The 22,495-nt window shown below is 41.9% G+C and overlaps 1 protein-coding gene across 5 annotated transcripts in view; it reads right to left on the bottom strand.

Annotated features, from left to right (window-relative positions):
• Window positions 1–22,495, bottom strand: part of ZPBP (zona pellucida binding protein) — a 69,916-nt gene that overhangs the window by 3,615 nt on the left and 43,806 nt on the right. For 4 of the 5 annotated variants that reach the window (XR_012157018.1, XR_012157020.1, XR_012157019.1 and 1 more), the window contains 2 exons: window positions 18,570–18,646; window positions 11,872–12,049 (listed from right to left, as the gene is read on the bottom strand). Coding sequence is in view for 2 of the 5 variants with exons in the window: in XM_073329476.1 (XP_073185577.1) it covers window positions 11,872–12,049; window positions 18,570–18,646 (255 nt within the window). In the remaining 3 variants the exon portion in view is untranslated. The remainder of the gene's footprint in view (window positions 1–11,871; window positions 12,050–18,569; window positions 18,647–22,495) is intronic. The other variant, XM_073329477.1, reaches the window with a different exon arrangement.

The raw sequence follows: 22,495 nt of genomic DNA, 5'->3' as shown, positions 1-22,495 counted from the left end.
AGTACAGATAGAGGAAGAGATCCAGTTAGAAATCCTCTGGGCTGAAGTGGCCTGACCTATCATTCTTTCCGTTTAAACTACAAAAAGTCTTGTTTGCTCTCTATAAAATGAGAGCACCATATGGACATCTGAGAGTGCAGCTTTTCCTCATCCTTGTTAGTATGTGGTTTCAGAAAAATTATCACTAGTGATATAACCACATTTAAGTGGAATTTCAAGACCATCTATAACCAGAATTTTGGATGAGGTTCTAAGGAGACCTTATCTTCACAGATAGGCTTGGAAGGATTAGATTTTTATCAGTAATTGTTGGTAAATGTTCATTTCACCATACACACAAACCAGTGCAAAACCCTTTCCATCGATAATGACAGAAATTTACAGATCGACAGAAGAAGAAAAATGATGCTTGAGAACTTAGAGTTTGATTTAAGGAGATTTACTTTATATATTTTGACATGTGATACTGCCAATGTGTGTGTTAATGGTTACAATGCTTTAACTTTTTGAATCTACTATTAAATAGTTATTGTCCCCGCCCCCAGAATTTCCCTCCATCATGAAAATTTAAATAGATACAATTTGGGGGTGGGGGGGAGTGTAAACATCTAGATTATCTGTCAATTACATATAAAAAACCCCGACAAATTCTGCCAAGACTACTTATAGAAGACAGTATATGGAATTCCTGCCATTAGAGCCTTTAATTTTCTCACTTTCTTTGGTGATGTCATTGCAGCTAGAAATGCTGTCTTCGCTAATAAGTGAGAAAGGCAGCAATATGCCAGCGGTTCAAAGGGCAGTCCCATGAGGCCTGTGAGGACTAACTTAAAGTCCCAGAGAAGGACTGGTTTTCTTGTTGATGGATCAAACTCTTATTAGGTCTTTTAGAAGTCTTCCTACTACAGGGATGAAAAAAACAGAACATCCCTGAATAGGAGGGTGAATGGTGGAGTTAGCTTGCTGAAAGTTGACCTCGCAGCTCACTGATAGGCCCAAATTCTTTAGTTCCAGTAGGTATTCCAACACCTCTTGTATCTGCGCTTTGGATGGAGACAGTTGATGATGCCAGGCCTACACTGAAAACCTCTTCCAATTAGCCAGATAAGTCTTTCTGGTAGAGTCCTTCCTCCTGTTAATAAGGATATTTTGAACTCTATGCAAACAGTTTCTTTCTGATAAATTTAGCCACTCTGATCCCTGCTGTGAGGTGGCTATTGCAAGGATTGGGGTACAAAGTCTGACCGGGTCTCAGCAATTGCGTCCAGGAATAAAGATAAGGTTATGGGAGGCTGCACTGACATAAGAACAGCCATATGAGTCAGACCAAAGATCCATCTAGCCCAGTATCCTGTCTTCCAACAGTGGCAATGCCAGGTGCCCAGAGGGAATGAACAGAATAGGTAATCACCAAGTGATCCAGCCCCGTGTCCCATTCCCAGCTTCCGGGAACCAAAAGAAAACACTAACCCAGGAACCTATCCTTGCAACAAAGCCCGATGCCAACTCTGTCCACATATTTATTCAACTTACACCATCATAGGACCTAATCACATTAGCCACGCCATCAGGGGCTCATTCACCTGCACATCTACCAATGTGATATGTGCCATCATGTGCCAGCAATGCCCCTCTCCCATGTACATTGGCCAAACTGGACAGTGTCTACGCAAAAGAATAAATGGACACAAATCTGACATCAGGAATCATAACATTCAAAAACCGGTAGGAGAACACTTCAACCTCTCTGGCCACTCAGTAACAGACTTAAAGGTGGCAATTTTGCAACAGAAAAGCTTCAAAAACAGACTCCATGGGAAACTGCTGAGCTTGAATTAATATGCAAACTAGATACCATTAACTTGGGTTTGAAGAGAGACTAGGAGTGGCTGGGTCATTACACATATTGAATCTATTTCCCCATGTTAAGTATCCTCACACTTTCTTGTCAACTGTCTAAATGGGCCATCTTCATTATCACTACAAAAGTTTTTTTCTCCTGCTGATAACAGCTCATCTTAATTAATTAGCCTCTTACTCTACCTTTTCATGTTCTCTGTATGTGTGTGTGTGTATATATATATATATATATATAATTTATTTGAGCATAAGATTTCATGGGTTACAGTCCACTTCATCGGATGCATAGAATGGAACATATATATAAAAATAAAAGCTTCTTACTATATGTTCCATTCTATGCATCCGATGAAGTGGACTGTAACCCATGAAAGCTTATGCTCAAATAAATTTGTTAGTCTCTAAGGTGCCACAAGTATTCCTTTTTTTAAAAAGAAGCACTGTGTACCGGTAGTAGCAGACTCCAACTAGAAATTTTATATTTTCCATGGCTTAATTGGCTGACCACATGAAAGTAGGAATCCTGTAGCCCAACAGCAGTGTACCAGTCATTCAGATCTTAGGATGGGATGATGATGCCAGCAGGTTTGCCTGGTGCCCTCAAATTTGACGGTCTCACTGGTACGAAGGTGGATACTGAAACTACTGTTTGCTGTGGGACCTGTTGGGCCACAAGCAGAAGAGTGTCTGGGACCAGTGAACACAATATATCTTTGGCTGCTATGCAGGCCCAAGGAGAAGACAGTACTGATAGGATCGGTAAAATAGTTGATTTGTGCCAACAGTGAAACTGGACACAGCATCAGTACCAGGGCTGTCAGTACTGGAGGAAGAGATGGAATAGTCGGGGCTGGCCTCATTGGTACTGACCACCTCGGTAGCAGAGTCATTGATACCACTGTATACTGAGTCCCTGGAAACAGTACCTGAGTTAGTGACACCTGTCCCCTTTGATCAGCCAGATTGGTACCTGACAGCTTATAAGGCAAGTTTTCACCTCTTGCTGAAGCATGATGTTCAGAGCCAATGGTTCTTGAGGAGCCTTTCTTCGGTCTTGAGCTGCCCTTATGCTCTGAACAGCTAGAAGTCTTAAGGGCTTTAGATGAAGGTCCAGGAATGGATTGCTGCCTCTTCTCTCTGGAATTTTTGTGGGGCTTCCTCCTTCTGTCAGAGGCAGAGTCTTTTGGTGACAGAAGAGCAACTGAAGATGAGGTAGCTGCAGGAATGCTTCTGGAGGAGGCATAATCAGAATGATCAGCCCTGGGCATACCAGGATCAGAGCTCAGGCCATCAACCTCTTCATGAGGTACATCACAAGTCAGGACTCTCCAGCTCTTTCAGGTTCTTTTCCAAATCAACTCAATATAGCACAACTAGAACTAACAGATTAGACGCCTAGCATGTCTGTCATTTAGTGACATTACTGCCTCACGTCAAGCAATTTTGAAATCTGAGGATTTATGTACCAACACAACTAATCTGTACAGGAGTGTGGTGGAGCGGTAGGTAGATGGAGGGTTAAAGCAGCCTGCAAGGAGGCTACGCAAAACCAACCAATGGGAGGAGAGCTTGTAGAGAGCCAATCAGGAGAAGGCTTGTTGGAGCAGCGAGTCAGGGCCAGGGAAGGCCATATAAGAAGGGCTGCTCAACAGAGCAGGGACAGTCTTGCCCTGGAGTGCTGCCTTAAAGGAGTACCTTAGATAGAGCAGTGCTTGGCAGGGTGAGGGAAGCAATAGGGAGCTCCAGCCTGAGAACTGCCAGACTGAGGCCCCTGATACAAAGGACCAGGAAAGTGCTAGGGCTACCAGGAATGGCGCAGGGAAATAGGCGGCGGGAGTTGGAGCAGCATAACGTGGCTGCCGGCTATAGGGTCCCTGGGTTGGGGCCTGGAGCAGCGGGCAGGCCCGGGCTCCCCCTTCCTTTTTCCCCCACTTGCCACAGAGGGGGTGGCTGGTATTTGGACTGCAGTTTACCCCTTGTGGTGAGGGGCTAGACCGAAGGCTGCAGTAGGCCACAGTAGCAAGTGGATGGACTAGAGACAGCCAGTTCCCCCGGAATGGGGGATAAAGTGGAGTGAGGCACAGCCAGAGGGCCGTGCCCAGAAGAGGACACCGCGGTCCGGGGAGTGACACGGCTCTTAGAGGTGGAGCAGAAGTGATGATGGCGAGACACCACCAGAGGAAGGTGCACCGGCCACCAAGAGCTAATTCCCAGCACACCCAGCAGGAGGCGCTGAGGTGGTGAGTCCCACCCCGTCACAAGGATTACCACCACAAGAGACAAATGAAAGAAAATAGCCTCCTCTTGAAAGAGAACAAAATAAGCTCTTACTGAAAACTAAACTACCTATCTACTACCATGCTAAGCACTAGCTATTTACAAAAAAGCTGCTGATAAGCAAGGCAATAAATTGTGAGCTAAGAGGCATCACTGGGAGCGCCATCGAAGAAGGAACTGAGAGGCAGCTGGAGCAGCCTTGCTCTTTGTTCCCACAGTTGGAGGCACAATGATACTCAGGGCGCATGCACGGCTCCACACAGTACTGATGACTAAAAGTCTCTGGTGTGAATGCACCAGGCACACATACCCCAACAGTGGAACATATGTGTACAAGCATTCAAAGAACAACCAGAGTTTGTTAAAATACTAAATTAGCTTCTGACAGAAGTGACATCTTCTGCAGGTGCAGAGAGACTATTTTCTTTATTTCAGCTCATTCAACAAATTCAGAGCTAAATGATTAGTTCATTCAAAGTTAAGAAACTGACAGGGAATTGAAAAAGCAGCAAAGCTTGTTCTCCTCTTCCTTTCTTAAATTAAAAACTGTGTATGAGAGAATGAGATCTACTAGTTCTAAAATCTTGAATGACATGATGACCAATTCAATTCACTAACTACAGCGAATACTTCCTTTGTTTAATACATCAGGTTTTAAATGCAAAACCTGTTTTAATAAATTTATGTTTTTCTTATGTATCCAATACATTTAAAGGTAATTTTTAATAATAAAAAATGCTGTTTTATGCATTTTAATTGTATTACTATTTGCATCCAAATGCAGCTTAACACAAATCACGAGTAAAAAATGAATCCTATACTAAATAAGAAATATTCACATTTTCTGAAAAAGTGTAAAAATTAAGAATCTGAATAAAAAAATCTTAAGCTACAAACTGCTTAAATAGATGTGCACAGACACAGTTTATCCTCCTTGTTAGCAAACAGTACCAAGCTTAGAGTAAAACCTATACAGTAAAAGCTGTGTTACTCAGCAAAGCTCTATAAACCGGCATTTCTGATCTTCAATGAAAGTCCGGTTTATAGTCCAGTTGGCGCAGGGCTGGCAGGCTCCCTACCTAGCTCCCTGGAAGCGGTGACATGTCCCTGCTGCTCCTAGGCAGAGAAATGGCCATGAGGAGTTTGGAGCGCAGAGTGTGGGAACCTCAGCCAATCATAGCTGCGGGGGCAGCACCTGCAAACAGAGGCAGCGTGCAGAGCTGCTTAGCTGCGCCTCCGCCTAGGAGCAGCAGGGATAGGCTGCTGCTTGCGGGGAGATGCCCAAGGTGAGCACAACCTGGATCTGGCACCCCGCACCCTCTCCCATGCCCCAGCCCTGAGCCCCCTCCTGCAACCAAACTCCCTCCCTCTTAGTTAACCAGAATTGCTGACTTACTGGCACCCCCCATTCCCCCAACATAAGAAAGCTTTTCCTGCATTTAGTTACAAGTTAAGTTCTAATGGTTACCAACCAATGAGAATGAGCTTTTCTTTAGGAGAAAAAAAAAAGTAAATGAAAAACAAGATTAAAGTTGATCATTTAAATCAAATTTTCTAGCTTGTTGATTTAAATCATGATTTAAATTAGTGGCTCTCAACCTTTCCAGACTACTGTACCACATTTAGGAATCTGTGTTGTCTTGCGTACCCCCAAGTTTCACCTCACTTAAAAACTACTTACTTACAAAATCAGACATAAAAATACAAAAAATTGTCACAGCATACTTTTACTGAAAAACTGCTTGCTTTCTCATTTTTACCATATAATTATAAAATAAATCAATTGGAATATAAATACTATACTTACATTTCAGTGTATAGTATAAAGAGCAGTATGACCAAGTCATTGTATGAAATTTCAGTTTGTACCAACTTTGCTAGTGCTTTTTATATAGCCTGTTATAAAATGAGGCAAATATCTAGATGAGTTGATGTATCCCCTGGAAGACCTCCAGTTGAGTACAACTGATTTAAATCAATCCACCCTTTATGAGGTAGAAAGGCTTTACTGACCTTTAGTAACTCATCTTCAAATGTATTGCCTCTATAGCACCACCCATTAAGAGTGCCTACCCACATGGCCACAGAAACAATTTTGAGTAGTAGTCTGCAGTTATGAGTTCCAAGGGCATAAATACTCTGCCTCCTCTAACCGCCCTTCAGTTACTCTCTACCTCAAGAAGTCTTACTTGGAGCTGGGCCTTGAAGTTATGTTAACAGAGGGTGACTGTGGCTCTGAGATGGCAATACATTCAGAGTATAAGAATTACCTCTAATAAGTTAACAACCTTCTGTAGTTTCATGACATTGCCTCCACAGAGCCCTACTGTAGGAGACTAGCTAACCGTGACATCCCTTAAAATGCAAGCTTGTTCAACAGCAACTGAAGCATTGTCCTTCTCAAACCAGAGTCTGCTGTTGACAAAATGTCAAGGGAGTAAGCTGAGAACAGAACTCCACATATATCAGCCCTAAAATAGTTTCCATGAGTGCTCAAGTTGGCAACAGAGAGGAACTGATGGATGGTTAGAAGGAGTACAGCAATTATACTCTTGGTCCATAGAATGTAGGGCTAAAGGGAGATGTGTGTGGACCTCCTAATGCTAACTACTAATCAAAAAGGTTTTATGGCCAACCATGTGGTTCCTACAGTGGGGCTCTGTGGAGGCAATGTCATGAAGAACTATGTTTTTGTAATGTCTATATTTAGATTGTTTGGGGACCTGGGAAACGAAAAGATCAGTTTTACCAAGGGGCAGGCTAAAGGAAGATCTCTGTATTCAAGTGTGTTGCCAGAAGGGCATTCAGGGACAGTCACAGGGAGTAGCCACAGAATTACTGGGAGTCCACTCAAAATACAGAAGCTCTGAATGGGAGGCAGCCAGCAGAGAGGGGTTGAGGTGCAGGATGGACTCTGCCCCTTCTTCAGGGCTGAATGCTGCCCTTCCCAAGTGGGGTGCATAACAAGTGAAAGCTTGCTGTTGTCTCTTGTGAAGTTACCAGCAGGCAAAGGGAATTGGCTCAGGAGGAAGGCATATTCCTGTAGGGAACCCAGAGACAGAGAGAATGAGCCTCTCTCTGATGTTTATTTAACATCATACAGTCAATTCTATGATCCCAACTAATGTGAGATAATAGGGTCTATATAGCAACTACTTAGCACCAGTATGTAATCATGTGCTAGTTCTGCCTGCTTCAGGAAGGATAAGGAACAAGGCAGCTAAAAGGAAGTGTTTGAAAATTAGTATTGTTCTCCCGTACATCAAGGCTGAGGAAAGAGGAAGATTTTGATGTGAGGAAGAGCAAATAGGACCTGGTTCTGGGAAGGAAAAGGGCTTCAAATCTGGGGCTGAGACAACAACATTGCTTGGATCTATATTAAGGGAAGAAGAAATGTGCGTTAGGTAGAACAGATATTTCTATTCAGAGCAGGGTGCTCAGCTTTGGAAAGAGACTGGAAAACAGAACATTGGGGAATCTGCTTGAGCTGGTGGGAACCAAAACTTCTGGTGAATCTAGGCACTAGTTATTCTTGGGGCTTATGTACACAAACATTTAGTTTGTGGCAAGTTTGAGTGTGAACCTACCCCACACTAGCCTGCCATACACTAACTAACTGTTCACATGGACTCTGTTGATGTACACTAACGGTTCATTAATGTGCTTTATTCTACTCCCGTTTCAAAGCAGCAGGCTAGAATGAGGTAGATTCACACCCCAGCATGTCACAAACTAAATGTGTGTGTAGACAAGCCCTTGAGTTTTACCTCAAAACTCTAACAGAACATAACGAAAATATTTTTAAGAACAAAATCTGTTTTTAATTATCAAAATTATAATAATCTTTTAGCATGCACCACGTAGGAGCTGACAACAACATTAACAAACTAGGGAAATGCAACCTAGATGGAGATACCATAAGATGGGTGTAAAACTGGTTGGAAAACCATTCCCAGAGAGTAATTATCAGTGGTTCACAATCATGCTGGAAGGGCATAACGAGTGGGGTCCTGTAAGAGATAAGTTCAGTATCTTCATCAATGATTTAAATAATGGCATAGCGAGTACACTTATAACATTTTTGGACGATACCAAGCTGGAAGGGGTTGCAAGTGCTTTGGAGGATAGGATTAAAATCAAAATGATCTGGACAAACTGGAGAAATAGTCTGAAGCAAATAGGATGAAATTCAGTAAGGATGAATATAAAAGGAAAATAGGATGAAATATAGGAATATATAAGGATATATAATAGGATGAAATATAGGATATATTTCATCCTATTATATATTATTCTATATATATATAGGATATATATAGAATAATATATAATAGGATGAAATATAGGAATATAAAAGGAAAATAGGATGAAATTCAGTAAGCAAAGTACTCCTGTGGTGGGACGGCTTCCCCACACAGGGAGAAGAAGGGGTTAAAAGCAGCACCAGGGAGGCTGCGTAGAACCCACGAATCAGGAAAGGGCTTACTGAGCCCACCAATAGGGGAAGGCTTGCTGGAGCAGCCAATCAGGGCTGGCGAGGGCCACATATGAAGAGCTGCTTAGGACAGCAGTAGGTAGTATCTCCCTGGAAGGCAAAGGTGGAGGACTGGCTGCCTGAAGAAGTGCCACAGATAGAGTAGTGCTGGGTAGGAGCAACAGAGTGTGAGGGTGAGCTGCTGGCTGACCACTGCCAAGCTGGGGCCTTGCTACAAGGGCTGAGAGGGTGCCAGGGCTATGTGGGGAGTAGCCCAGGGAAAATAGGCAGCAGGTTGGAGGAGGACAGTAGGTGACTGTCGGCTATAGGGTCCCTGGGCCGGGATCCAGAGTAGCAGGCAGGTCTGGGTCCCCCTGACCTCACTTGCCAATGAGGAGAGTGGCTCGTATCCAGAATGCAGTTTGCCCCTGAGGCAAAGGGCTGGACCTCAGACTGCAGTTGGCCGCTGAGGCAAGTGGTGGGACTAAGGACTACCAGTCCCCTGGAAGGGGGGAGATACCAGAGTGGGGGCACAGCCAGAGGACCATGCCCAGAAGAGGACGCTGCGGTCTGGGGAGCAATGCAGGTCCAAAGAGTGGAGACAGCAGTGACAGCAGGCATGACACCACTAGCTGAAGGTGGACTGGAAGGGCCTAGAGCTAATTCCCAGGACGGCCAGCAGGAGGTGTGGTGGTGGTGAGACCCACCCCGTTACAACTCCATTTAGGAAGGAACAAATCTGTTGCACACATACAAAATGGAAAATGAGTGCATACGAAGGAGTACTGCAGAAAGGCATCTGGGATCATAGTGGATCACAAGCTAAATATGAATCAACAGTGTAACACTGTTGCAAAAAAAGAGAACAGCATTCTGAGATGTATTAGCAGGAGTGTTGTAAGCAAGACACGAGAAGTAATTCTTCCGCTCTACTCTGCATTCATTAGGCCTCAACTGGAGTATTGTGTCCAGTTCTGGGTATCACATTTCAGGAAAGATGTGGACAAATTGGAGAAAGTCCAGGGAAGAGCGACAAAAATGAATAAATGTCTAGAAAACATGACCTATGAGGAAAGATTGAAAAAAAAAAATGGGTTAGTTTACTCTGGAAAAGAGAATACTGAGAGGGGAAATAACAGTTTTCAAGTACATAAAAGGTTGTTACAAGGAGAAGGGAGAAAAACTGTTCTTCTTAACCTCTGAGGATAGGACAAAAAGCAATGGGCTTAAATTGCAGCAAGGGAGGTTTAGGTGGGACATTAGGAAAAACTTCCTGTCAGGGTTGTTAAGCACAGTAATAAACTGTCTAGGGAGGTTGTGGAATCTCCATCATTGGAGATTTTTCAGAGCAGGTTAGACAAACATCTGTCAGCAATGGTCTAGATAATACTTAGTCCTACCATGAGTGCAGGGAACTGGACTAGATGACCTCTCGAGGTCGCTTCCAGTCCTATGAGTCTGATTTCCAGCCCTTACACTGCCCCTGAGTGCAAGGGCCTGTTAGGACTATTGTGTTTATGGGAGCTAGCCTCTGCAAAAGGGAAGAGGAAGTGAATTCATGATAAAACTGGAGCGCTGTATACTATAAACCTTCCTAAGAGATAGCTGTACCATATCCTGGAGATTTACTCCCAAGAAACCCACAGAGCTTTCATTGTAGTTTTCCTCATGATTATGTAAAACTATAGTTATGGATATAAGTAAAACTTTCAAATGCTTCACTACATTCCTTTGGAAGAAATGGAAGAAATTCCCCTGTATGGTTAAGCTTCTTCTCACAAATCAGAGCAAATAGAAAAATCTCATATGCAAATATATTGCAGATCCTGCAGTTTTCAGGTCTTCTCATTATGTTTTCTATTTTCTTGAATAATCTTTGTTTCTTTTTTTAAAACAAAGACTCTAGATTGGATTACAACTGGAAGGCTGCGTTCTTTCCCTATTCCCTAGCCATGCAGGAAACTGCCTTCACCAAAAGACCAAGTGCAGCTTTATGCTATTCTTCTGTATATTTCTACATTACACCACACTATTGAGATTTCAGCCTCAATGTCTAACTGGAATAATTTGAACACTATTAAGGAAAACAATATAAGAACAATTTAGAGTCAAAGTAACTTTTTTAAATTATGATCCAAACCTTGGTCACTTTACTCAAGTGTGATAGCCCACTGATTTCAGTGAGAGAACTTGTATGAATAAAGTGAGCAATATTTGGCCCATTCTTTGTTTCCCCTTCTAGTATATTCTAGAATTGTCTCTTTTGCTTGGTCATTCTACAAATCTGGGGGGGGAGGTTATATATGCGCCCTATGCTGGGAAAAACTGGAGGACAAGGAAGTCTTCAAGGAACCTTTCATCTTTCCAACTTTTATTTTTGGTTTTCTAATTTCTCCTGTGATTAAAAAAATCTCTGTAAATATTTTCCTCAAATTTTGCATTAATTTTCCTGGTTTTCCACTAGTGATCTTTGCACATATTCTTTGCAAAATTCGTTAACTTTACCAGGAAGCTTCAGATAAATGATCAGCACTATTGATAAAGATCTTACATTCTGATGGATCAAAAAGTTCTATACAATGTTAACTTACTGATATGAAAGCTATTCACACCTGGATCATTTCATCCACAACTTAAATTTCAACCATTCTTGGGGTGAAACTTGAACAACTATGTAAGAGTTTATTACACATTACATACTATTTAGAACAGGAAATGTGGCATAATTTCAATTGCAACTACAGAAGGAATTTGAGTAAACCAAATGTAATTACAAGACTTGTCACATGATCAGGACACTGTGTTAATACTTCTGCTGTTACAAAGAGTGTCATAGGGGCCTTTAGTAACAACAAAGAGCAGTCAGCCTTTGTTTTGGTCTCACTGGAAAGATGGAACCATGAACAGCACAGAGACCCTTTAACACTTTGCAGGGTTATATGTTTAGCCTTAACTCACAAGGAAGAGTGTCATCTGAGGATCTGATCCAAATACCATTGACTTAAATGCACTGTGGATAAGACCCTAACTTATCAAGACTGCTTTCTGCAGTATCATGATGTTCCTTGAAAACATCAGTCTAAAATGGTAAAACAGGTCAATCTTGATTAGCTTCAGAAAGAGCTGACAGGATAATACCATAAGGTGGGTATGAATGACTACTCTGAAGTTAAACAATGTATAGAGCTCAATCAAAGTGAAAATTATCTTGAATTAACATGTATTTAATAATGTGTATGATTTGTAAATTTATCACATACCACAACAATCAGGACAATCTGGATGTATCAGAGTATTTATTCCATATCCTGGATAGCAGCGATTAACCCATACCATTTGCAGAGTACCTTCAATATAGTATATTTCAGGTAAGGGTTCAGAACGTTTCCCCAGCACTTCCACTTGTTGGTTAAAAAATCTCTCTATAAGGTTTTTTGCCTAAAGTAAAACAAAAAGATGTTGTTAAATCCTCCATTCAAAAATAAGTAAAATTATTTTTTGTTTTTTTTCTAGTGTACTTAATGCGGGAGAGGTCTTAGGGTACAGGATCTGGGAGATGTATTACTGTCATTATTGATCATTGCTGATGGTGGGGGGGATAAAGCTGGCTGGCTAGTCTATCCTATTTTAAATTCAGACTACTATAACAGTGAATTTTAATTTCCAGGAAGTGGTCAGAGCTTTGGCAGGCACTAATAGCTGTCATGAGTCAGCAAAAGTAAAGAGTACCAGCAAAAACATTCTAAAAATGAGTGACAGTTTTTCCTATATTATAATAGGGATTTCTATGATGCAGCATCAGCAAAATAGACTCATGGGTCTTCCATCTGCACAACTACTGACATACAGGATGAATCACACTTCAAATGCTCTTCTCACCAATGACAGGTCATCTGTTCAAGACGCAGACAATGCAAGCATCTCCCCAGAATAAAGCAAACTACAAAAAATTATGCTATTGTAACCGTCAAATATAACATGGGAGATTATTCCCATTGCTGGAGTGGTTTCGCAGCAATCCAATTCTAGGTAACAAATTATTTTTTCTCTTAATGCATCAATTTTAGCACTGAAAAACAGGTGGAACTCCATGGTCCATAAGCTCCAAGTAGCAATGCCCATCAAAGTGAGCCCTTCTTCAGTGCCGGGAGGAGGAGGGGTTACTTAACTGAACAGTAAGTGATGTTCTTCAAGGTGTGTAGCCTGTATTTGTATTTCACAGCTGGTGGTTACACATCTAGAGCATATGCACCAGAGATCTTTCTAGTCAGCACTATCTGCTGGGGTGACACATGCTCCATTCACATCCTTGTGTGCTCAGGTGAAGGTATAAAAAGGTATAAGGTGTGCTCCTTGTGTGCTCAGGTGAAGGTATAAAAAAACCTCAGTTCCTTCACCACTTCAAAAGCCTGTTGTCTGAAGACTCCGAAGTAGGGATGGTGGATGGGTCATGCAATATGTATACTGACTACACATCTTGAAAGACGTACAGATAAGTAAAGAATGGTTAGTTTGTACAGTACATAAGAACGGCCCTACTAGGTCAGACCAAAGGTCCATCTAGCCCAGTATACTGTCTTCAAACAGTGGCCAGTGCCAGGTGCCCCAGAGGGAATGAACAGAACAGGCAGTCTTCAGGTGATCCATCCCCTATAGCTCATTCCCAGCTTCTGGCAAACAGAGGCTAGGGACACCATTCCTGCCCATCCTGGCTAATAGTCATTGATGGATCTATCTTCCATGAATTTATCTAGTTCTTTTTTGAACCCTGTTATGGTCTTGGCCTTCACAACATCTTCTGGGAAGGAGTTCCACAGGTTGATTGTGCATTGTGATGGAGTTTTGAGAGGTATTATCCCTGGGTAATCCCTGGGTGAGGCGTGAATATGCTCCCCGCACCTGAAACTAGAAGATTTTTCATTAGTAGTGTCTATTGGTCTGTGCCTCTGCCCTTCTCCTTTTGCTCCCAATTTACAGTATTAGCAGCAATGTGGACCGACTACCTCTCCTGTTCTTCTCTACCATGAATAACCTTAAGCTAATTATCTGAAGCAGAGGGGAAGCAGGCAGGTGATGGAATATACATAGGGACCACACATTTCAAAGAATTTCTGTTACTGTACAACGTAAGTAACATTCTTCTTCTTGGGATAGTCCCTATGTTTACTCCACTCAAGGGACTCACAAGCAGTATTCACGGAGGAGGAGTGCGTGAGAAACCCTGCACTGATAAGTGGTATGCTCTGCTGAAGGAGCTGTCTGCTGCTGAAGCCTGCACCAAGGTGTAATGCTTTGCAAAGGCATGCACGGAGCCTCATGCTGCTGCTGCTCCTCAGATCTCTAGAAGAGGGATGTCCTATAGTGAAGACACACAAACTGACTGGGCTCTGAGTGTGCTCTCACACCCTGTTGGGCAGGTGTATGAAGCAAAGCACGATGCAACTCAGAATGACTCTGAATGGAGATAGCTTCTCCTGTCATACATTCAATGAAGGAGACAAATAGATCTTAAGGGTTTTGTCCTCTATAGGTAGAAAGCCAAGGCTAGTCAAACATCCAGAAAATGGAGCTTCATGTCCTCTCTGGTGGCACATGGTTTCAGGTAAAAGGCAGGTAAGTGGATGGCCTTCTTCAGATAGTAATTCCAAGATCACCTTCCAAATGAACTTAAGATGTAACCTTTGGGAAACTAACACTATGGAAGACTGTATATGGAGGGTTGGTCATAAGGACTTACAGCTTTCCTACTCTTTGCTGAGGTCTCTGTAACAAAGGCGGCAACTTTCACAGACAGATGACTGGAGGAACATGAGGCCAAGGGTTCACATGGAGGATTCATTCAGGCACAAAGATTATACTGAAGTCCCATATCAGCATAGGTTTCAGCACCAAAGGAAAGATTCTGATAAGGCCCTTCAAAAATCTCTCTGTAACCAGAGAGATAAAAATTGTATAGTTGTCCACCGGTAGGTGAAAAGCACTAAGTGCTGCCAACTGCACTTGTAAGAAGCTGAGTGACAATCCCAACATTTTCAGAGGGGAGAGAGACGCAAATATAGCTGAAATCTCAGAACCTTTTGGGGATAACTGTCAATGCTGGCACTGTATAGAAAAATTTCTTCCATTTTGCTGTATAGCATTTCTCTGTAGAGTCTCTTCTGCTGTTGCTAAGGTCTGACTATAGAGCAGCAGAACACAATTGCTCTAAGTCTGTTGTCCACCCAAATACCAATCTGCCAGCTGGGGAGCTGCTGGGTTGGGGTGGTAGAACATGGTTTTGTTCTGGGTTAAGAGGTCTGATGACATTTGAAAGCAGATGGTGCACAGTCATCTGGAGAACGCTAGTGAACCAGAACTGTTTTAGCCACATGGGAGTTACCAAGGTTACTGTCACTTTGTGCTGTCTAATCTTTCTCAAAACTTGCAGTAAGACTGGATGAGTGGAAATGTACATTACTGTTTGGGACAAAAAATATATCTTCTTTGGAATTCTGGCCTTGGGCTATTAGGAGCAGCAGGCCAGGCATTTCTTGTTCTCATCAGACACAGAGATTTCACAACAAGGTCAACACAACACTGTTGAAAAATGCTCCACATCACCAAACTGTGTAGTTTCCACTTGTGTTCACTGGCGAAGTGTCTGCTGAGGCTTTCTGCCAGCTTTTTCTGCATCACAGCTAGGTTCTCCACCTCTGACCAACCAGTTATTTAGACAGGGGAATTCCTTAATGCCTATTTTTCAGAGATAGGCAGCTACTACCACCAAGCACTTGATAAATATCCCTGATGATGCAGAAAGCCCAAATGGCAAAACCTAGCATCAACAATGATTGTTGTCTACAGTGAAACTCAGGTAGCATTTCTGGGCTGGGGGTATTGCAGTGTGAAAGTATGCATCCTGAAAGTTAAGGGCAGCATATCAGTCCTTCTGATACGGGAGATCAAAGTGAAAAATATCATCCTGAATCTGAACTTCTTGATGTAAACATTCAGGTCTCTGATGTCCAGTATTGGCCAGAGTTCCCCTTTCTTCTTTGGAATGAGAAAGTATCTTGAATAGAACCCTCTCCCTCTTTGACAGAGGAGCACCTCTTCTGTTGCATTGAGAACTATGCGGGATTGTGCCTCTCAATTGAGAGGGATCACCGAATACAGATGGGGAGGATGAGGTGGGTAGCAGGATAAGAAAGGAACTGTATCATATAGACGATCTCTATCCACATCCAACACCCCAAGATTTGAGATGATGTTGGACCAGGTGTGGTGGAAATGAACCTGATGGTTGCCAAAGAAGGGAAGTGGGGAGATATCCGAGGCTCAGAAACAAGATGTACGCTGTCCTTGTGCACAAAATCAAATTTTCTGCCTTGGGGAAGCAGGAGAGTGCTGGAACAGAGTGGTAGTTGCACCCAAGGACTTCCTTCTTGAAAACCTTTGCCTCCTTCTAGTGTGCTCAGGTGGCCTATATTAGTAGCAAGGAGGCTGTCTCTGATGCACTGGAAGCACAGTGTGCCTGAACTGCAGTTGTTTGAAAGCCAGGCGTAGACCACTAAGGATCTGAAGATAGCACTTGAGTCCCTGAGAGTTCTGATGGCCTCATTAGTCTTGTAGAACAAAGAGCATCCCTCAGAAGGTAGATCTTCAACCATTGACTGCTGCTTCTTAAGTATCCTGGGTGAGGACAGCCACAATGAGTGATGCATCATAACTGTTGTCATCATTGCCCTGGAGGCCATATCTACAGTACCCAATGCTGCCTATGCTAGGATAGCTTGAAATTTACTCTTGTGATAGTTTGTCAATAAAGCATTGCATGGTACACCAGCTGAAGTGGTGGTACTTTACTCAGACTGCTTGACAGTGTAAGGACCTGGGGAATAGAATCCTGGTCTGTAGAGCATAGAGCAACTAATATTCTCACAATGCCACCAGAAGGCCTTGTTAAGGCATAGCCAGGGAGCACTGTGGAGAATAGACACTTCAGGAAGGACTCCCTGTTGTTTTTGCTGCTACAGACTAACACAGCTACCCCTCTGAATCATGTTCTAGTGGTTAGCCTACTTACCTGGGATGTTGGTTCAAGTCCCTGATCTGCATCAGGCAAGAGGAGGAATTTGAAACTGGAACTCCCACATCCCTGCTGAGTGCCCTAACCACCACGCTATTGGCTTCTGTCTCTCTTTCTCTCTAACAACGCTGAAAGCAGCCAAAACCACTTGGACAAACCTAGGACATGGGCCACCTAAGCAGATGACCTGGTTCAGATGCCTAATTCTAGAAAGAGTTTAACAGCTGAGCCTCCCAAGGAGAGGGAGATACCTATCTCTGGGCCATCAGCCAGGTACAGAAGGCCTACATTAATGAGAATGACACATCTAAATATCCTTGAGGATCTGGGCCTAAGCCACACACTTTCTTCAGCATTTCAGTCATGGCCAACTTACAGAGCTACCTGCTCAGCTTGTTGGCTTCTGAGGATCCCTTCCCTAGACAGCTAACTGTATCCATGCATTGTGGGCACCTAACTAAGGGCTTTAGATTCCAGTAAGCAGCAGGCCACCTCGGGGTTAACATTGCAACACTGAGCAGAGCAACCCCTACATACCTGTGTGGATCTGGGCCTAAGTGCCAACAGTCTAGATCCTCAATGGAATTTGGACACCTAACTCCTAATGAAGTCAATGAGATCTGGGCCCCAGGCACTTTGAAAAATTTTACCCTAAGCACCATTATGGGCTGTCTTGCAAAAGGAGATAAATACTGAGTTGTGCTCCCCTCACCTTTTAGTTGTTATTGTTTTCTAGTGATGCATAAATGAATTAAGGACTTCTTTTAAAATTTTGGTTTTTTACCATAAGAATTATCAGGAATGTCAAGTCTAGCATTTCCTGGTTTTGCTGAAGGACTCATTTGAGAACTTGGATATGGACTACGAGTTCTTTCAGCACTCACTTGAAGAGCTAGAGGATGTTGAATTTCTAATAAAGATATTTTTCTCCAAGTGTTTCTCAGGCATTTTGGATAAACAGATGTTAAAAGTCTGGGGGCGGGGAGGGATCTTCAGACAGTGTACATTGGCACAGATTCGTTGTCCAAAGAGTTTTTTGAACAATCTGAATGATTAAACCATCTCGAGCTTGTTTCATTTGCTTGTTTTTTCTGATATTATTAATCCTACCAGTTCTCCAGTCATCCACAAAATCTTCTGGGGAAAAAAGTGGATAGATACACACAAATTTCTAATATATTAAGATTTTTTTCTGTTTATATCAATGATACAAAAATGCACAAATTCATTTTTCCTTTTGTCAGATTAAGTGAAAATCTCAAATAACTGAATTTTGAAGGTTAGTTTGATAAAACCTTTTCTGGAATAAAGAAAAACTAAAAAATATTTGTCTTCTTTGTCTTTGTCAAATATTTGTCTTTGAAATGTAGTTTAATAGTCCACAGTTCTGAAAAATATCCTCTCCATCTTATAAATAATACATTAATTAAGGCAATATTTAACTTTTTCTATTTTACTGTAGCACTTTAAAAAGTAAAGTCATGGTAAGCCACACACCAACATCAGGGTTACTTTCAAATAACGTAAAGACATGCTTTGTTGCAAACTATGGTTAGATTTATAACCATACAAACCTCTTTTGATTGTTTTACTACTATTCACACTCAATATCTTACTTTTGTGTAATTATCTCAACACCTAATATCAAACAGCTCAAGCCTGTTCTCCAAATAAAGCACAATGCAATTCACCCTTTTCACGTGGCAAACCAAAAATTAAACAATATTAATAGGTGATAAATTACATGTAAGTGCTCACTGGTACATCCATTTGCACATACGTTAACGTTTTTAATTATTATACTCATTCTTTAGATCAATTTATTGGCACTAGAAAGAGTTAAATAATTATTTTTGCTGGTCTTCGTGTTTTTTGATTTATCTACAGTACCTTCTTTAATCTCTTAGCAGTATCACAACTCTTTTGCTGACATGGATTGTTGTTTTTTTCTGTATCTAAAGAAGAAACTGTAACAAAACATACTTTACTTTACAAAGGAACAAATACACTGAAATCAACATTAAACTTGCTAATATCCCAAAAATATACTTTAAGATTTTCTTTTCAAATTTATAAAATTACATTTCTGATTATGCCTGAAGGAACTATACAGACAATATTTTTTGTATGTTCAGATGTCTGACTAGTATTACTGCCTTAAAGAAATAATCAGAATTTTGCTCTCATGAACATATAATTAGATCATGGTGCACTTAAATATTATATGATATCTCCTTTTTAAAAAAAAGTGTAATTGAAGGCAATACGTATTTGCAGATTTTGATCGCTAGGAAATTAGTAATCTTAGAAATCTACCAATGTTGTAAATATTCTAATTCTATAAATTCAGATGAGTAATCCACTTGAAAATTATTTAATTACAGTGGCTGTTTAATCATGGTATAAGTCTTAATATATCACTTTTGGGTTGAGTGTGTAGCCAGACAGGAACTCCAAAAGCTCAAAGTTCTAATCAATTATTTCTGCAAGGACCATCTTGAGCCTCCCCTGAAGAAAAGCCATGATAATCCCTAGTGCTTCCAATGATCAGTTCCTTTCTAGTGAAAGACCAATAGTACAGTAGAATATAACAAGGATTACTTCATCAACTTTAGTTCTTCAAAAATGATTGCCTTATGGATCTACATTCTTGTGAAACATGTATGCTCCGTAGGTACAAGTGTCTAATGCCTAAGCCTGATTGCATAACAATGGATTGCAGCCCTAGTTACCACTCTGTTCCTTCCACTTTCTCAGGAATCCTTATACAACTCTGACATGAAGGATGGTGAGAAGCCTGGATCCAAATAGGCAAATGATTACACTCATGCAATCATCTGCCTGTACAGATCCCCATTCTTTGGAGATTAACAAGCATTAACAACTCAGTATGATGGAGGGCCAGAAGAAATATTAATTAAATAGAGATTGAAGTGCTCCTCTCCGCCCTTTTACATTAGAGTAAGTTGCCAAATGAAGAATATGAAATGTGTAAATGTATGAATTGAACTCCTTTTACCAACAGCTTTACATTGCTCTGTAATGGAAACATTTCTGAAATACGCATTAGAAGCTGCTTAAATCTAGTAAAATATGTTCCAAGACACTGGTTCACAACAGGTTTGTTTGCACATTTTGATCCCCTTAATCTCGGATAAGAGATCATACAGTCTGTGATTTTGATAAGCCTCAGATAGTCTAGGACAGGGGTTCTCAAACTTCATTGCCCCATGACCCCCTTCTGACAACAAAAATTACTATACAACCCCAGGACAGGGGATCGAAGCCTGAGCCCACCCAAGCACAGCTGCCTCGGGTGGGGGTCGGGGACAAAGCCAAAGCCTTAACTCTCACCACCCTAGGTTGGGGGGCCAAAGCAGGAGGCCTGTAACCCTGGGCCCCACCGCCCAAGGCTGAAGCTCTTAGGCTTTGGCTCTGGGTGCTGGGGCTTGGGCTTTGGCCCCGGGTGGTGGGGTTTGGGCTTTGGCCCCGGGCCCCAGCAAGTCTACCGCCAGTCCTAGCGACCCCATTAAAATGGGGTCACGCCCCGTCTTGTGGTCCCAACCCACAGTTTGAGAACCACTGTCTAGGAGACTTACATATTGTCTTAGTCCTATCTGCATAGTCTAGATAATAGCTAAGAACTCTCAATATCTAGGTTATATAATCTGAACTCCCCCCCATAATGACACAGATTTAGAGGAGAAAAACAGCAAACTATTAATGACTGGTTTGGTGAAACATTTAGGGTTTGTTCTTTCAAATGCTTCATAAAGATGTTACAGCTATTGTGAATGGAGTCTTCAGGGGGAAAAGTAGTGCAGTCAGCATTCTGCAAGGACTTCCACATTGATCAATTTTTTAAAACCAGTTCAAATCCCAAGAATGATGTGATTCATCAACAACAGAAATGGAACTGGAGAATTAATAGAAATTTCAGCCTTCTGAGAGAATCCTTTCTACTTCAAAGTATTTCTCACCCTCCAAAAAGATCTGCTACACCTGTAACTACAACCACAATCTAAGTTGCACAACAAAGCAGCAGACAAACCAACGAGCTCATTAATTTCAGCTCTAGGTGGAAGAATTAGTCTTGATGAGATGGCAAATTTGGGAAACAGAATAACAGAACAGGAGAGTTTCAATGCAAGAGCCAGGAAATCTGAGAAAATATAATGACATGCCACAGTTGCAGCTATTACGAACTCATGGACTTTGTCTTGTTTGATCGTTCTAATGATGGCAGAAGAGCTATTGGAAGGAAGTAATATAGAAACTCCTGATGCGAATCTAGTAGAAAGTCACCTATCAAAAATTTTGGACCTCTGCTACTCGTGTATGAAGACATTTTGCATTCTCTGTTGTGACCACCAGGTTTATTTGTGCTGTTTCTCACACCTGAAAAAAATGAGTAGTTTACATTTAACACTGACATTTGACTGGAATAGACTACACAATGGATCCCTCTTGAAAACTGAGCTCTCAACAAGAAATCTGGATAGAGACCAATACAGCTACCTTGACATCTTACATCTACTGACAGACACTTGATAAATATTCTTAAGGAAAAAGATGTAAAGGAAAATACCCTATATTGAGAGAAGTTTTCACCCAAGCCAAGGTTCATAGTTTTTGATCAATAAGACAGATGAAAATATGAAAGTAGGCATCCTTTACATTGAAAGCCGAAACCTACTGAGTGAACTCTCTTCTTAGATCCAATATGCCTCTTATTTTCTCTTTTTTCCCCCAGGGGATAAGAAACAAACAAAAGAATATGGATCTAGTCCAAAGTCTCAAATGGGACTTGGACTCAGTGCTGCAGTGCCTAACTTTTAGGTCCCTGCTGCCTAAGGAATTCCACAGGCCTGGATTAGCTACCCAGGTTCCTTATATAAGGGGAGCGTCAGGGGCCTAAGAATGGGATTCACAAAAGTCAGCATACTGAATAGAAAGCTACCTAAGCTAGCCAATAGCAAATTTTGGGGAGGGTGGCAGGGCCTAAGCACCACCCCTCAAAATGAGTTACCCACCTAATTGGTGGCACGTCCCTCTGCTTGAGGTTCCCTCTGCTTGAACATTCTACCAGAGTTAGGTGCCTAAACCAAGGCAGTCCTTTCATGCAAAAAGTGGTGGTGGTGGGGCCTGTTGCCCTCCCTCCCCTGTGGTTAGTGCATTCACCCCAACTGGGGAAGACACAGGCTCAAAACCTCATTCAGCCTGCTGTTGAACAGGGACTTGAACATGGGTCTCCCATACTCCAGGAGAGTACCGTAACTAGTCAGTCATTCTCTGTCTCCCTGACCCAATGAATATTTATGTATTTTACAAAAAGTGAAAGAAAGACTGAGCTTCACCCCAAAATACCACATAGCTCAGGGTTTAGAGAAAGGAAGATCTGGGTTTAAGTTTCTGCTCTACATTAGGAAGTATAGGGATTTGTATCCAGGCCTCTTACATCCTCTGTGAGTTCTATACCCTGTAGTCAAGTGGTTGGAGGGGACACTACCACCATCTCCTCCTCCAGGGACACGTACTGGACCATGATGTGCAGATGATATAGGAGGGGAATGCCTAATTTGCAGATCCATTGGGACGTAAGAGATTTTACACATATCCACCAGCAGAATGCTAGGTGCACAGGATTTTAGGAGTCTACACGGTTAGGCAGCAGCTGCATGGGGGTTTTCAGAATCTAATTTTTTGCACCTTTGTGGATCTAGCCCTCTGAGTCTTATTTTCTTGTGAGACAGATTTGTAACAGTTAGGAAAGAGCCAGTGATGAGCTGCCAAAATCTTAACAACCGGTTCCCTAT

Source organism: Lepidochelys kempii, chromosome 2, assembly GCF_965140285.1.
Source record: "Lepidochelys kempii isolate rLepKem1 chromosome 2, rLepKem1.hap1, whole genome shotgun sequence".
Lineage (NCBI taxonomy): Eukaryota > Metazoa > Chordata > Testudines > Cheloniidae > Lepidochelys > Lepidochelys kempii.
The sequence above is the reverse complement of the archived record's forward strand: the minus strand, read 5'-3'. Positions and strand labels throughout refer to the sequence as shown.